This window comes from Anolis sagrei, chromosome X, assembly GCF_037176765.1.
Source record: "Anolis sagrei isolate rAnoSag1 chromosome X, rAnoSag1.mat, whole genome shotgun sequence".
Lineage (NCBI taxonomy): Eukaryota > Metazoa > Chordata > Lepidosauria > Squamata > Dactyloidae > Anolis > Anolis sagrei.
In genome coordinates this window covers 66,400,309-66,416,751 of record NC_090034.1, presented here as the reverse complement: position 1 = coordinate 66,416,751, position 16,443 = coordinate 66,400,309, and the positions used below count along the sequence as shown (strand labels likewise).

The following is a 16,443-nucleotide window of genomic DNA, read 5'->3' as shown; positions in this document are numbered from 1 at the left end:
TAAGGTGCCCAACATTTGGCAAGCATTTTCCTATTGTGGAACCAATTGTACAGAAAGGCCTATCAGCACAGTGCAGGATAGTCAGTAGCACTACTCCGTTCTGGCATTGTAGCAATGAAGCACTATGAAGCAGATCTTGGGAGAGAGAGGTGGTCATTAAGGTAATACCTCAATACATACTGCTTGAGCTTGCGGTATGCACAATTGTTTACACATGTACACACAACTTGCCTTTGTCTCATGCGTTTTCACTGTTAAAAAACACCTTTTTCAAAGCTGCTTTTGAAACCTACTAGAATCTTGCTCTCTCAAAGCATTTCCTCTGCACACTTTGCTGGCATGCTGGTTCCAAGGTCCCCGCTATACCTACATCCACTGAATGTTGTTCTTGGACTTCTTGCGAATGAGCTGGATCCCCTCCAGGACGTTGGTGATGTCATAGATGCGCCGCTTCTGGACATCCAGCACCTCCGCAGCCCGATTCAGATCCAGCACTCCATCCTCGGACTCACTGAGCAGGTGAATGAACTTCTTGGTTAAGAGGCCGAGCGAGGTGTCATACCGCGTCTTCTCCCCGGGGGATTTGGGGGCTGAAAAGCAAATGTTTAATACTGATGTTTAATATTGTTTTAGTATATTTTAAGTTGTATTGCAATGCTTTTAGTTGTGAGCTACTTGTGAGTCTCCGTATGGAGAAAAAAAGCGGGATATAAAGAAACATAAAAATAACAATAACAATAAAAATAATACACAAAAAGTGATGACCATTAACTGAGCACTACACCCAGGAAGTGACATAGGCAGACTCTACTTAACAAGGTCTGAAGGAGGAAGAGGGCTGCTCCAAGCCAAGCAATGAGTTGAGGAAGAGAAAAGGGGCCTGAAAGAAGACATTCAAGAGCCAACCCTGAAAGAAGTCCATAAGGCTGAGATGCTGAATGCCAAAGAATCAGAAGAAGACTACAGAGCTCAATAGAGTCTTTTTAAGACACAAAAAAAGCAGTTGCCAAGCAAACCTCATCCTTGGCCAGGATTTAAAGACATGGAATGGAAGGTTGACAGAAAGAAAGCATGGGAGCAGCTTAGAAGGGGAACCCTAAATGTACTGTCTGCCCAGACGCTATAAAAAATAAAACTGCGACGTGCTTCTCTCTATGTCTGAGCGAACTGCTTCTCTTTCTTGAGAAGCTTGAGATACTCAGCAACTGAGACTATTACTTGTTTTAAACATAAAAAAGGATATTTATTTACACAAAGTCTTTGCAGATTTGGCACAGTTCATCAAAGTTACAAACAGTCAATTGGTAAAGCATAGAGATGAATTTCCCCTTCCTCCAAAAAGTAAAAGGAATTCTGGAATCCCTTACCCTAACCCTGAACTCCTATGGTCAGAAAAAAGCAGGTTTTTTCCCCTATCTATTGCTCAAAGTTAGCTTTGGAGGCAAATGCTCAATGCTATCTATCTAACTCAATAGTTCTTTCTCAATAAAGTCAATACTCAATATTTTCTCAATAGCTTTTCTATTAATCTATCTATAATTTCTCTATATAGCTCAATACACAATATACTATCTATATTAAATATAGCTTAATATACAATACACAATATATAATGTATAGCTTAACACACTCAATATATAATGGGACATGAGAGAAGCCTCCTCGCAGGATGGCAAGATATCCGGGCGTCCCCTGGGCAACGTCTTCGTAGACGGCTGATTCTCTCACTCCAGAAGCGACCAGACTATATAATGTATAGCTTAACATACAATACACAATATATAATGTAATATATAATACTCAATATATAATGTATAGTTTTTGCAATGGTTTTCCCAGAGCTACCTGCCTAACCATCAGCACATCTGAAGTCTTTCCTCTAAACTGAAAAGGCAGGGGAGATTCCAAAATGGAGATCTCTTCCCTGGGAGAAAAGGCAGTCCCTAGACCCAAAAAAATACCTTTCTGAACCAATAGCTGCAAAGGAGGCCTGCAGACTGGCTTTGCAGACTCTGATACTATTAACTTTCAGGGCTCTTGCAAAGCAGCAGCAGCCCTGGGAGAAAATGCAAGAGGGAGCAACCTCAAGTAACTGTAAAATCAGGCTCCTGCGAGATGGAACACTAAAAAAAGAAACGGAAGGCCTTGTTTTTGCTGCACAAGAAAAAGCCTTGTGAAAAATGCAATGAAAACAAGAATGGAAAATGTATTGTCGAAGGCTTTCATGGCCTGAAAAAAACTACAACAACCCAAGAATGGGAAAGCCCTACAAGGACTTTTGCATGTATGCAAAGAGAGGGGCGAGACATGGAGTACCTCTTTGGCAGCTGCAAGAAAATAGCCCAGGCTGACTACATGGAACATCTCAACAGGCTGGCAGCAATGGTGCCCTGGAACCTGTGCAAGAAGTATCGCTTCTCGGCCTTTTGGCTAAGATCAAGTGTAGTAGTATGGTCTCCCCTACAGGGGAACCTGATGTAAGCACAAGCCAGAAAAGTCCATAGAAAACAACGGAACAAAAATACTCTCAGATCTGAGACTCTAAACAGATAACCACCTGCCACATAACACACCAGATTATTATAGATGTTGCAGTACCAGGAGACAGTAGCGTAGAGGACAAAGAGCTGGAAAAGAGCATGAAATACAAGGACTTACAAATGGAAAGGAGAAGACTATGACAAAAGAGAACAACAGCGGTACCAAAAGTGGTGGGCGCTCTTGGAGGCATCCCAAGAAACCTCAAAAAGCACTGGAAGAGTCTTATTTTAGACAGAACATCAATCCACATGCTGCAGAAGGAAGGCAGAACTTCTCAGAACTGTGCACATTCTGCGAAAATGCCTCTAATATTCTCAGCCATTGGGAAGAGCCTGATATACAAAGACAGATCCGTCACTGGGCCTAATGTGCTGTAGGGTTATGTACATAATAACAATAACAACAATATATATCTAATAATAATAATATCTCTAAAATTCCCGGCCCTTGGGAAGAGTCCGATACACAGAGGCGTATCGTACCTGGATTTCAGTAAGGTTCTGGCAAACAAACTAGTCAAATGTGGGCTAGGCTAAACTACGATTAGGTGGATCTGTAAGTGGACGAACCCAGAGGGTGCTCACCAGTGCTTCTTCACCCTGGAAAGAAGTGATGAGCAGAGTGCCGCAGGGTTCCACCCTGGGCCCGGTCCTGTTCAACATCTTTATTAATGACTTAGATGAAGGGTTAGAAGGCATGATCATCAAGTTTGCAGACGACACCAAATTGGGAGGGATAGCCAATACTCCAGAGGGCAAGAGCAGGATTCAAAATGATCTTGACAGATTAGAGATGGGCCAAAGCTAACAAAATGAAGTTCAACAGTGAAAAATGCAAGATACTCCACTTAGGCAGAAAAAATGAAATGCAAAAATACAGAATGGGGGATGCCTGGCTTGAGAGCAGTACTTGTGAAAAGGATCTTGGGGTCCTCGTGGACAACAAGTTAAACATGAGCCAACAATGTGATGTGGTGGCAAAAACAAAACGAAACAAAACAATGGGATTTTGGCCTGCATCAATAGGAGCATAGTGTCTAGGTCCAGGGAAGTCATGCTACACCTCTACTCTGCCTTGGTTAAACCACACCTGGAATATTGTGTCCAGTTGAAGAGAGATATTGACAAGCTGGAATGTGTCCAGAGGAGGGCAACTAAAATGATCAGCGGTCTGGAGAACAAGCCCTATGAGGAGCGGCTTAAAGAGCTGGGCATGTTTAGCCTGAAGAAGAGAAGGCTGGGAGGAGACATGATAGCCATGTATAAATATGTGAGAGGAAGTCATAAGGAAGGGAGCAAGCTTGTTTTCTGCTTCCCTGGAGACTAGGACGCGGAACAATGGCTTCAAACTACAAGAAAGGATATTCCATCTGAACATTAGGAATAACTTCCTGACTGTGAGAGCCATTCAGCAGTGGAATTCTCTGCACCAGAGTGCGGTGGGGGCTCCTTCTTTGGAAGCTTTTAAACAGAGGCTAGATGGCCATCTGTCAGGGGTGCTTTGAATACAATATTCCTGCTTCTTGGCAGGAGGTTGGACTGGATGGCCCATGAGGTCTCTTCCAACTCTATGATTCTATGAATCCGAGACATGGACCTAATGTGCATGTATGCTGTGTTATTATGTACATAATAACAATAACAACAATAACATATATCTCTAATAATAATAATACCTCTAATATGCTAAGCCCTTGGGGAGAGTCTGATATTCAGAGACGAACCCCAAACACTTGGACCTCATGGGCATGTGTGCTGTGCTGTGACGTTAAGTACAAAGAAATCTATAATAATAATACAAAACGAGTTGAGTCTTCACAGTACACACGGTCATACTATGGTGGAGTCCAAAGATCCTTGAAAGCATAAGGATGCAAACATTGCTGTAATTTAGTAAGGCTAAGTACTATCAGGTAGAGAAGGCTAAAGACCTTGCAAAACTACAACTCTCAGGATTCCAAAGTATTGAGCCCTGGTTATTCAAATGGCATCAATCTGTATTACCATGTTTACTTGAGGCTAATGTGCGATCGAATCTAATGCACACCTCAATTTTCAAAACCCTGAAACACAAAAAAGTATTTACGATACTACGCAAATTTAATGCACACCCTAATTTTGGGATGGCAATGTAGTCAAAAAAGGTGAGCATTACAATCAAGTAAATACAGTAATTCTTCAGGTAGATATACCACTAGGGAAGGAGCAAAAAATAAAGAAGGTTAATTCTCCGACAAAGATGGGTCAGAATTCAGTGTTGAATCTACAGCAAGGAAACGATCATAGCATCTTTCAAACCCTGCCTCCCATAGAGCAGGAACTCTGTCCACGTTCAGAGTCATTTTCACCTGATTCCTTCATGACTTATCAGAGTTGGGAAGGCTATAGATTAGAAAACCTTCGTGAACAAGGCTCGAGGGGTCACTTTTTTTTGTTCCAAAAATTCCCCAAAATAATCTCTATCTACTCTAGAATCATTTTTAGAGCCATCTTGGACTCACCCCAGTCAAAACGAATTTTTAACAGTTGTGATGTATTTAAAAACACAAAGTTTACTAAATGTCCTTTGACCAGAAGCTGGCCACTTGAAGTGCCTCTGGTGGAGGCATTGTTGCTAAAGGCTTTCCCATCTTTTTCCCCATCTATGGCATCTTGAGGCTGTGCTTGACTCTGACCACTGGGAGGTGCTGTCGCTCCATCTTCCATGCCAAGGAGCTTTGTTGTCTGTGATCTCCCAATCAAATCACCAGCATTTCCAAATGGGCACATTTTATTACCTCCCCGAAATAACAAGGGTTAAACTCATGCGCCAGCTAGACTGTAGAACTGAAGGTTGGTGGTTCAGATCTGGGGAGCAGGGTGAGCTCCCCAGATTTGCATTGTAATAGCTCTGTGGTTTGCGTACTCAGTAGTATGCGTACTCAGCAGCAGAGTAGCCAAGCGCAAGGGCAGATGTCTTCACTGTGTCTGGATGTGCTCCCCAGGTTGTGACAGTCAGCTTTCGTATGATATTTTTGCATGATAGTCAAGCAGTTCTTCTTGTAAGTCAGAGCATGGTCCAGAGTGACTCCCAGGTGTCTGGATGTGCTGCAATGTTCCAGTGGGATTCCTTCCCATGTCATCCCAGAGTTCTAGGTGCTTGTCTGTTTTTAAGGTCTGTTCATCCGGTGAGGCCCTGCTTGCGATTCTACCTGCATCGCAGGCGCGTCTGGTGGGGACGCGAGACAGGGCCTTTTCTGTGGTGGCCCCCCGACTCTGGAACACCCTCCCCAAAGATCTTAGACAGGCCCCTACGTTGGCAGTCTTTAGAAAGAACTTGAAGACCTGGCTGTTCTGATGTGCCTTTCCAGAATAGGAATCCTCCAACAACAAGTCCCAGAAGCACTTTATTAGAAATTAAGATTGCTGGCACACTGCACTTACCCCATAATCCTTACATACCACCTGTCACGTCAGCACTTTTAATCTGTACCCATTACTCTGGCCCGGCCCAGTTTTATTGTGTCTTGGTGTATTATTTTATTGCTTGTTGTTTAATATTGCTTTAACTGTTTTTAGTTTGCTTTAGGTTGTGTATTGTTATGTTGTGTTTTGAGGCCTTGGCCTTTGTAAGCCACATCGAGTCCTTTGGGAGATGCTAACGGGGTACAAATAAAGTTAATAATAATAATAATAATAATAATAATAATAATAAGGTGAAAACCACACGTTTGTGTTTTAGATAGATCAGGAATCCACTGGTTTTTCCTTTAATAGACAGTAAGAGCACCTAAAGCTTTTGAGAGCTTCTGTTCAACCATTTCAAAGCCCCCTGCTTGAGCGGTGATGGCATGATTGTCAGCATAGATGAAGCTTTCTGTCCTTTCTGGCAGTGGCTGATCATTTGTGTAAATGTTAAACATTAATGGAGCAAGCACGCTCCCCTGAGGCAGGCTGTTCTTCTGTTTTTGCCATCTGCTTCTCTGGCCCTGGAATTCAACAGAAAAGCTCCTGTTTTGTAGCAGATTTCTATGAAGCGAGCGAGGTGGTAGTCTTTTGTGATATTATACATTTTTCTCAGGAGAAGGCGATGATTTACAGTATAATAAGCAGCTGACATGTCTATGAAGACAGCTCCTGTAATCTTTACAAAGTTCTGGAGAGGCTTATTTTGCACAGAATTATGGAAAAAAAATAGACCCATTTATGATTCCACAGCTATCCTTCAGAAAAAGCAAATAAATTATTATTATTATTATTATTTATACCCTGCTTTATCTCCTCAAAGGGGACTCAAAATGGCTTGACATAAAACCATTAGTATCCAATTTAAAATATACATACAAATATCAAAACAGAATTAAAACAAGCAACACCAAAACAATCAGATAAGGCCCTTCCAACACAGCTGTATAACACCCACATTATCTGCTTTGAACTGGATTATATGACAGTGTAGACTAAGATAATCCAGTTCAAAGCAGAAAATGTGGATTATCTGCTTTGATAACCTGGATTATCTGGCAGTGTAAGAAGGGGCCTCAAAGTGGCTAACATGAAAAGCATCACAATACAATTCGAAAGCTACGTTTTTCAATGTTTATGCACTGGAGTAAAACAATCAATTTAAAAAGAACCTTGCATTGTCCAAGTCTGGGGCCTGCAATCAGAATTCTAATGCTCTGCAAATTAACCAAAGTGGACACTTCTTGCATTATGGGATATTTCCAGACTGAAGGCGAAATTTCAATACATTTGTCCAGGTATTTCCTATCCCAGGAGTTTTTTGTTCGTAAATATATGGGCTAGGGCCCCATCTACACTGCTATATAAAATCCAGATTATCTGCTTTGCATTGGATTATATGGCAGTGTAGACTCATATAATATCTAATTTCTGGGGAAATGCATGCAAAAATACAAACAAAGCACTCTCCTGTCCCAGGCTTCTTGTTCCCCTTACTTTTGGGACTAGGGATGGGTGGGAGCGTCCTTCCTTTGCCTTTTGGGGTTCGGAATTCCGGGATGCAGTGCTGGCCCGTCCCTTCCAAGTCCAGCTTCCTTTTGGCCTGGTAAGGAAAGAAGATGAAAGACTGGCATGTTAGACTATGGACTTATCTCATAGACAGTCCTGAGTGGAAAACAATTTAACATTTGTACCACGGTGTGTCCATCTCTCTTACATGAACATGTCACACACACAGCAAAATCACAACACAGGTATATACTAGTCTTGTGCATTTGTAAAGAATTGTTATCTGTTTTGATTTGTTTCATTCTTATGGCCCAGGTTTCATTTATGAGCGCTGCTTCCGAAAATGGGGCCTTCCTGAATGAGTTGTTTTATTCTTTCGTCAGAACGAACAAAATTTTTGGACCATTGGCCAACATGCACAGCCTTCCCAGGTTCCCCTTCCTCTCAGTTTCAAGACTAGAGGGGTGAAAATCACCACACATGGAGAGCACACCGGCCACTCTTAGTCCACCAAGTTTTATAACATTTGGGTCATCACCTATTTTTAGGAATTTTTCTTTCTTTCTATAAATAAAATATCCTTAAAAGCATGCCCTCTTTCCCTTCTTCTGGATATGCAGAGGAGCCCTGAGGTTGAAGGCTGGGCTTAAGATACCGCTGATTCTGAGACGTTTTCGTCTGGATCAGCAGAGGAGACTGGCTGGCACAACCTGGGGATCACAACCAGATACAGTGAAGACATCTGCCCTTGCGCTATGCTACTCTGCTGCTGAGTACGCATGCCCAGCATGGAACACATCTCACCACACTAAAACAGTAGATGTGGTTCTTAATGAGATATGCCGCATTATCACGAGGTGTCTGCACCCTACACCACTGGAGAAATTACACTGCTTAGCCGGTATTGTACCACCTGACATCCGCCGGGAAGTAGCAGTCAACAGTGAAAGGACCAACGCAGAGACATCTCCAGCTCATCCCCTGTTTGGGTATCAGCCAGCACGCCAACGACTTAAATCAAGAAATAGTTTTCTAAGATCTACAGAGACACTAGCTGGAACACCTCAGCAAGCGAGAGTCCAAAAGTGGCAGGCTCAAACTCAGAACCTCACAATACAATTGGTTGAATACAATCAACCAATGGCTGATACCAAATGAGAGACCCCCCCCCCCCCAGGGCACACAGAAGACTGGGCAACTTGGAAGGCATTGAACAGACGGTGCTCTGGCACCATGAGATGCAGAGCCAACCTCAAGAAATGGGGCTACAAAGTGGAATCCACAACATGCGAGTGTGGAGAAGAGCAAACAACTGACCTGTTGCAATGCAACCTGAGCCCTGCCACATGCACAATGGAGGACCTTCTTACAGTAATACCAGAGGCACTCCAAGTGGCCAGATACTAGTCAAAGGACATTTAATCAACTACCAAACTCACACATTTTGTATTCTGTCTGTTTGCTTGTTTTATTCTGTTAGAAATGTAATACAATTGACTGGTTGCCCTGACACGACAAATAAATAAAAGCAGAGGAGACCTATAGCCTGGCAACATCACTGTTTTCTTGGGCTCTGATTGGCCGAAACATCTCCTCCTCCTCCTGAGGCATGCCATCCAGTCCAACCCCCTGCCAGGAAGCAGGAATATTGCATTCAAATCACCCCTGACAGATGGCCATCCAGCCTCTGTTTAAAAGCTTCCAAAGAAGGAGCCTCCACCATCGGGGCAGAGAATTCCACTGCCGAACAGCTCTCACAGTCAGGAATTTCTTCCTCATGTTCAGATGGAATCTCCTTTCTTGTAGTTTGAAGGCATTATTCCACGACCTAGTCTTCAGGGAAGCAGAAAACAAGCTTGCTCCCTCCTCCCTGTGACTTCCTCTCACATATTTATACATGGCTATCATGTCTCCTCTCAGCCGTCTCTTCTTCAGGCTAAACATGCCCAGCTATTTAAGCTGCTCCTCATAGGGCTTGTTCTCCAGATCCTTGATCATTGTAGTCGCCCTCCTCTGGACACATTCCAGCTTGTCAATATCTCTCTTCAATTGTGGTGCCCAGAATTGGATACAATACTCCAGGTAGAATAGAGGGGTAGCATTACTTCCCTAGATCTAGACACTATGCTCCCATTGATGCAGGCCGAGATCCCAATGGCTCTTTTTGCCGCCACATGACATTGTTGGCTCATGTTTAACTTGTTGTCCACGAGGACTCCAAGATCTTTTTCACACACACTGCTCTCGAGCCAGGCATTGTCCCCCATTCTGTATCTTTGCATTTCGTTTTTTCTGCCTAAGTGGAGTATCTTGCATTTGTCACTGTTGAACTTCATTTTGTTAGTTTTGGCCCATCTCTCTAATCTGTCAAGATCATTTTGAATCCTGCTCCTGTTCTCTGGAGTATTGGCTCTCCCTCCCAATTTGGTGTAGTCCGCAACCTTGATGATCCTGCCTTCTAACCCTTCATCTAAGTCATTAATAAAGATGTTGAACAGGACCGGGCCCAGGACGGAACCCTGCGGCACTCCACTTGTCACTTCTTTCCAAGATGAAGAGGAAGCATTGGTGAGCACCCTCTGGGTTCATCCATTTAACCAATTACAGATCCACCTCATCGTAGTTTTGCCTAGCCCACACTGGACTACTTTGTTTGCCAGAAGGTCATGGGGGACCTTGTCGAAGGCCTTACTGAAATCCAGGTATGTTACATCCACGGCATTCCCCGCATCTACCCAGCTTGTAATTCTATTGAAAATAGAGATCAGATTAGTCTGGCATGACTTGTTTTTAATAAATCCATGTTGACTGCATTTGTTTCTAACTGTTTGCAAACCACTTCCTTAACAATCTTTTCCAGAATCTTGCCTGGTATCGACGTGAGGCTGACCGGGTGGTAATTGTTTGGGTCATCCTTTTTTCCTTTCTTGAAGATTGGGACCACATTGGCCTTTCTCCAATCTGCTGGAACTTCTTCCATTCTACAAGAACTCTCAAAGATGATTGCCAATGGTTCCGATATGACTTCCGCTAGTTCTTTCAATATTCTTGGGTGTAGTTGATCTGGCCCTGGGGACTTGAACTCATTTAGAGCGGCCAGGTATTTGGGGTTAGATGTCTTCTAATCCCTCAACCACTCCATCTTGCTGAAGTTGAAGATGACTTTCTTTTTGTGAGAAGACCGAGGCAAAGAAGGCATTAAGTAGTTCTGCCTTTTCCCTATCCCCTGTCAGCCCCATCGCCCTATCGCCTCCTTGTTCTTCCTTTTTCTACTGACATAAGAAAAGAAGCCCTATTTGTTTGAATTCTTCTTTGGTGATTTCTCCCTTTTCCCACTTCTTGTGCATGTCTCTTTTGTGTCTTAGCACAGTTAGAAGTTCTTTGGACATCCATTCTGGCTTCTTTGCAGTTGTCCTATTTTTCAGGCCACTAGGTTTAAATCCATAGTTAAATCCACAGTTAGCCTCACAAACCAGCTAATACTGGAGAAAAATGAAAGCTATTAGACCTGATATTGATCAACACAACTACTTACATTTGACTCGCAGCCTTTATTAGCACGTAACAACATCCCAACACAAGATGATGATTCCAAAACAGATCACAGATCACACACACACAGGCCATGCATATAATTCATAAAACGATTCATATTGGAAAGACAGAGTAACTATGCCATTGCTACATAATAAACTAATTTAGAATGTGCATCACAAAGATCCTGACACATCTAACTCTTTGTGATGCACATTCTAAATCAGGCGAGTGGGATGTGCCTTTCAAATGCAGATCATGTATAACACCCTTGCCATTGATGACACTCTGAAAAAGCGGAATTCCTGTAATTCATCTATATATTATCATATTTGGGGCAAACCAAAAGAGAATGGTGAAGTGTTTCAACAGAGACAAAGTTGCAAGAACAAACCCTTTTGGAACGTTCCATGTTTTTATATCTCCCATCCAAAAGAGCTGATGATGGAAACAGATTACATCTTACAGTCACCAAAGCTCTCCTCTGGGTGGGATGAATCAAAATAAGTGAAGATATGCTGACATGACTCCACGCTCACATGGAATTAATGATATGGTAGGGGAACAAGTAGTATTTGCTGCAAGTCAGATTATGGAAGCCAAGATCCATAAGACCGTTCTTGACTGACTTGCAAGCTTCTTCAATGATAATGCATTAAAAGTGTTTTGGGTTTTTTGGGCGTGTCAGGAGCGACTTGAGAAACTGCAGGTCGCTTCTGGTGTGAGAATTGGCCGTCTGCAAGGACGTTGTCCAGGGGACGCCTGGATGATTTGATGTTTTTATCATCCTTGTGGGAAGCTTCTCTCATGTCCCCGCATGAGGAGCTGGAGCTGATAGAGGGAACTCATCCGCCTCTCCCTGGATTCGAACCTGCAACCTGTCGGTCTTCAGTCCTGCCGGCACAGGGGTGTAACCCACTTCTGAAGTACTTCTGAAGATATGTGATAAGCAACATGCTGCTGGATGCAATAAAACCAGTGTTTCTACATATTTAAGAATCAGAAATCCACGGAGCCCATCACATGACGCAAGCTGCAACTATGGGTTCCAGGTATTTCGCTGTTTCTAAAGTGTGGGATTTCCCCACGATTCCTAAGTCGATTGGTAATCGACTTACATTTTGATTTCCCATGCAGAGACGCCCAATGAAATAACAGGTCTGCAGTTTGGGGATCCTCCTGGATTCCGTGCTGACGCTTGATGCACAAGTGTCGGCAGTGGCCAGGAGGGCCTTCGTACAATTAAAACTCGTGCGCCAACTGCAACCTTACCTCATGAAGACTGACTTGTCCATGGTGGTCCATGCCTTAGTTACCTCTAGACTGGACTACTGCAATGCACTCTACATGGGGCTACCCTTGAAGACGGCCCAGAAACTTCAACTAGTCCAACGTTCGGCAGCCAGATTAATAACTGGGGCAAGTTACAGGGAGCGGTCGACCCCCTTGTTTAAGGAGCTTCACTCCCTGCCGTTTATTTTCTGGTCCCAATTCAAGGTGTAGTTATCACCTATAAAGCCCTAAACGGTTTGGAACCCGCCTGCCTTTGTGACCGTATCTCCCTCCATGAACCAGCCCGGGCCCTTCAATCTTCGGGGGAAGCCCTCCTTTCACCCCTGCCAGTTTCACAGGCTCATCTTGTGGGTACATGGGAGAGTGCCTTCTCCTCTGTGGCCTCCCAACTCTGGAACTCATTACCCAGAGAGATTAGGAAAGCCCCCACCTTAGAAACCTTTAAAAAGAACCTTAAAACCTGGCTTTTCTGCTGTGCCTTTGGTGAGTAGGCACATAACCTCACACTATTGCTCCCCTCAATGTTTCTGTCACTGGAGTACACGTCCCGTCGTCGTCTCCCCCCCCCCCCCTGTGGGAAGGTTTGGTTCTACAACCCCGTTTTATGAGCTCTCCTTTGCAATTAACCTGCTCCTCTTTTATCTCACCCTGAGTTTTTAACATTTTATCTTCCACATGCTGCCCGCCCATTGTCATTGTGATTGTGTATATTGTTTTCTTAGATTGCTCACTGTATTATATGTATTATATGTTTCTGTGTAATTATTATGCTGTTGCTTGTGTTTTTAGTTTTATTTTGTTGTAATTTGTTGTTCGGGTTTGGCCTCATGTAAGCCGCCCCGAGTCCCCATTGGGGGAGATGGTGGCGGGGTATAAATAAAGTTGTTTATTATTATTATTATTCTCCTTTGTTGGTTTGTTAGCATAGAATCCGTATGTCTGCATGTCCAATGCCATTCTTTGTCTAAATGTTTTTCTGCAATCTGATGTACCTTCTCACACTGGAAATTGCAATAAAAAGAACCTATACTTTAAAGTTATTGAAAAGTCATTCATGATAAATTAAGTGGGCTTCCCAATGACAGAGGTTGTGGTCTTCCTTATAGAGGAGTGTTTGGGGCTTCCCAATGATAGCGCTTTTGGGCTTCCCTATAGAAGAGATTTTGATGTGAGTCTGTGAACTTAAGAATCAAATGTTGCTTTATAACTGAAGATGATGGAAAAAAATACTGAGAACAGTGTATATAGTCATTGTACTCACAGATCTATTAAAACTCTTTTTAAACAGATTAGTAAAGCCCTCCTAACTCATAAGGAAATAATATATAAAAGTTATTGGCTATAGAAGTTCAGGCAGCTGGCACCACTGAGGGAAAAGGATTTCTCGCTCTAATAATAATAATAATAATAATAATAATAATATTTTATTTGTACCCCGCTACCATCTCCCCAAGGGACTCGGTGCGGCTTAGATGAGGCCGAGCCCAAACACAACAATACAGGCAATAATCACAACAATACATGCAATTAAAATAAAACATGAATGATAAACATATAACATTATCAATAAGACAACATATAGTTAAAACTGTGGGAAGGCCAAATGTAAAAATTAAAATTGGAATAGTGCTGAGGCCTGGACGAAGAGGTGATAGTGGCATTTGTGGAAAACATACGAGCAGACCTAAAAGTGTAAAGTGCTTTGGAGGACAAAGTGCTATGGGATCATTATTCCGGGAAGGCACACTGGAACAACCACATCTTTAAGCTCCTCCTGAAGACTGCCAGAGTTGGGGCTTGCCTGATGTCCTTAGGGAGGGAGTTCCAGAGTTGAGGGGCCACCACCAAAAAAGCCCTCTCTCTCGTCCCCACCAATAACGCCTGCGAAGCTGGTAGGATCGAGAGCAGGGCCTCTCCAGATGAACGAAGAGATCATGTGGGTTCATATACAGAGATGCAGTCACGCAGGTAGGCGGGTCCCAAACTGTTCAGGGCTTTGTAGGTAAGAACCTGCACCTTGAATTGGGTCCGGTAGATGAATGGCAGCCAGTGGAGCTCCCTGAACAGGAGGGATGACCGCTCTCTATAAGGAGCCCCAGTTAACAACCTGGCTGCCGCCCGTTGGATCATCTTAAATTTCCGGGCCGTTTTCAAGGGCAGCCCCACGTAGAGTGCATTGCAGTAATCCAGACTAAGGCGTGGACCACCCTGGCCAGATCCGCCTTCCCGAGGTATGGTCACAGTTGGCGCACGAGTCTTAATTGTGCAAAAGCCGTCCCGGCCACCACCAACACCTGAGCCTCAAACGTAAGTGAAGAATCCAGGAGGACCCCCAAACTGCAGACCTGTGACTTCAGGGGGAGGTTCTGGCCATTTCTAACCAGTTTTCCAAGCCACAAACAAAGCTTGCCCAAATATAAACAAAGCATTTCAAAAGAAGATTTCTGCAAAATCAGATTAGATAGATAGATAGATAGACATACAGAGAGAGAGAGAGATTAGCTGAGCAGCTTTTCAACGAGAGAGAAGAATTCCATTTAGTAGTTTCTTCTGGCACTCAAATAACCAAATAACACAGGAAGCACCTGCCAAACTGAGCAGTGTCACCACAAGATCTGCTGCACCTCCGCCCATCCTTCCTGTATTTTTAGGCTTTTTTCATGTCAGGAGTGACTTGAGAAACTGCAAGTCGCTTCTGGTGTGAGAGAATTGGCCGTCTGCAAGGACGTTGCTCAGGGGACGCCTGGATGTTTTGATGTTTTACCATCCTTGTGGGAGGCTTCTCTCATGTCCCTGCATGGGCAGCTGGGGCTGACAGAGGGGAGTTCAACTCACTCTCCTCAGATTTGAATCTCCAACCTATCAGTCAGCAATCCTGCCAGCACAAGGGTTTAACCCATTACACCTATTTTTAGGCTGAGCAGATATAAACACAAATATATAGTTAGTCCCTCAGATGCCCATGGTTTTTGCCCGTCGGTTCTTCGGACACTGCATTTCTCAGTCATAAGATGCAAAAGGCCCTCCAGTAACAAGTATCTCCAGCAGTGTGACCAGTTAGGTGTGGGTGAACATACAGCCAAGATGCCAAAATATAACCCCACAATTCAAATTTGCTCTCTTGAACTCTTTAGATTGCTGGTTCTCCACCTTTGTTCTTCCAGATGTTTTTAACTTCAACTCCCAGAAACTCCAGGCAGCTTGACTAAGCGTCAGGAATTCTAGGAGCCAACATCCAAAGGTTTTGGAAGAACAAAGGTTGGAAACCAGTGCTATACATCAAAACTTGCTGTTAGGTGATGATTTTCCCCATTGTAATTATTACACATAGAGAAAACCCACTGGGACTGACATTTGAGCACCTGTGGCTAGGCTTGCATGAGGGAAAAAAATAACTCAAATACAACTTCCTTGGAATGTGATGACCCTTAAGATCCCCAGATAAAGTTTGAAGCCTTCAAACCATCCTGGAGACATTCGGATAAAACCGAAATGGAGTAAAGATCCGTCTCCATGTATGCAATGTCCCCTAAAAGTTGGGGGACAAGAGGCAGGAGTAAGAAGTTAAAGGAGGGGAAGCAAAAATAAGGTTGCCTAGAGAAAAAGAACTAAAGTGCAGATTCCATGAGAATTTCTAGCTCTCTGTACTTATCTCGAGGAGACAATCCACAGGATTTTTCAATTATCAGATCGCTGTTTATGCATGACTTCCCATCCATGCTGAAAGTGTAGCATATAGATAGTATCTCAGTAAACCTCCCCAAAGCTCACCTGCTCACCAGCTGCAACAACTGTTTACGGGCCAGCTACTAAACAGCAACTGTTCTTTGCAATGAACCGTCTCCAACTATAATTTTGCCCTATATTTCACTCCCAGCAAATAAATGTCACAAAATGGAGGTTGCTGAACTTGGCTCTCGGCTTGTAACTTTAAATGGGGCCGTGGTTAGCACAGCCGCTAGCTACAGAAAAACCTGCAGAATGGTAGGTTGGCAGTTCAAGCCATGGTTTTGGGTGAGCTCTCGCCTACTTTTGGCTTTTTTTTCTTTTGGCTGATGAGATAGGATTGTTGATGTTGTTGTGTGCTTTCAAGTAGTTTCAGACTTAGGTTGACCCTGAGTGA

At 43.4% G+C, this 16,443-nt stretch overlaps 1 protein-coding gene across 1 annotated transcript in view; it reads right to left on the bottom strand.

The window, feature by feature from the left end:
• E2F2 (E2F transcription factor 2) overlaps positions 1-16,443 on the bottom strand; it is a 49,377-nt gene that overhangs the window by 17,743 nt on the left and 15,191 nt on the right. Inside the window, exons 2-3 of the mRNA XM_060784620.2 lie at positions 7,482-7,587; positions 371-590 (exon numbers count right to left, since the gene is read on the bottom strand). Of these exons, the coding sequence (XP_060640603.2) occupies positions 371-590; positions 7,482-7,587 (326 nt within the window). The remainder of the gene's footprint in view (positions 1-370; positions 591-7,481; positions 7,588-16,443) is intronic.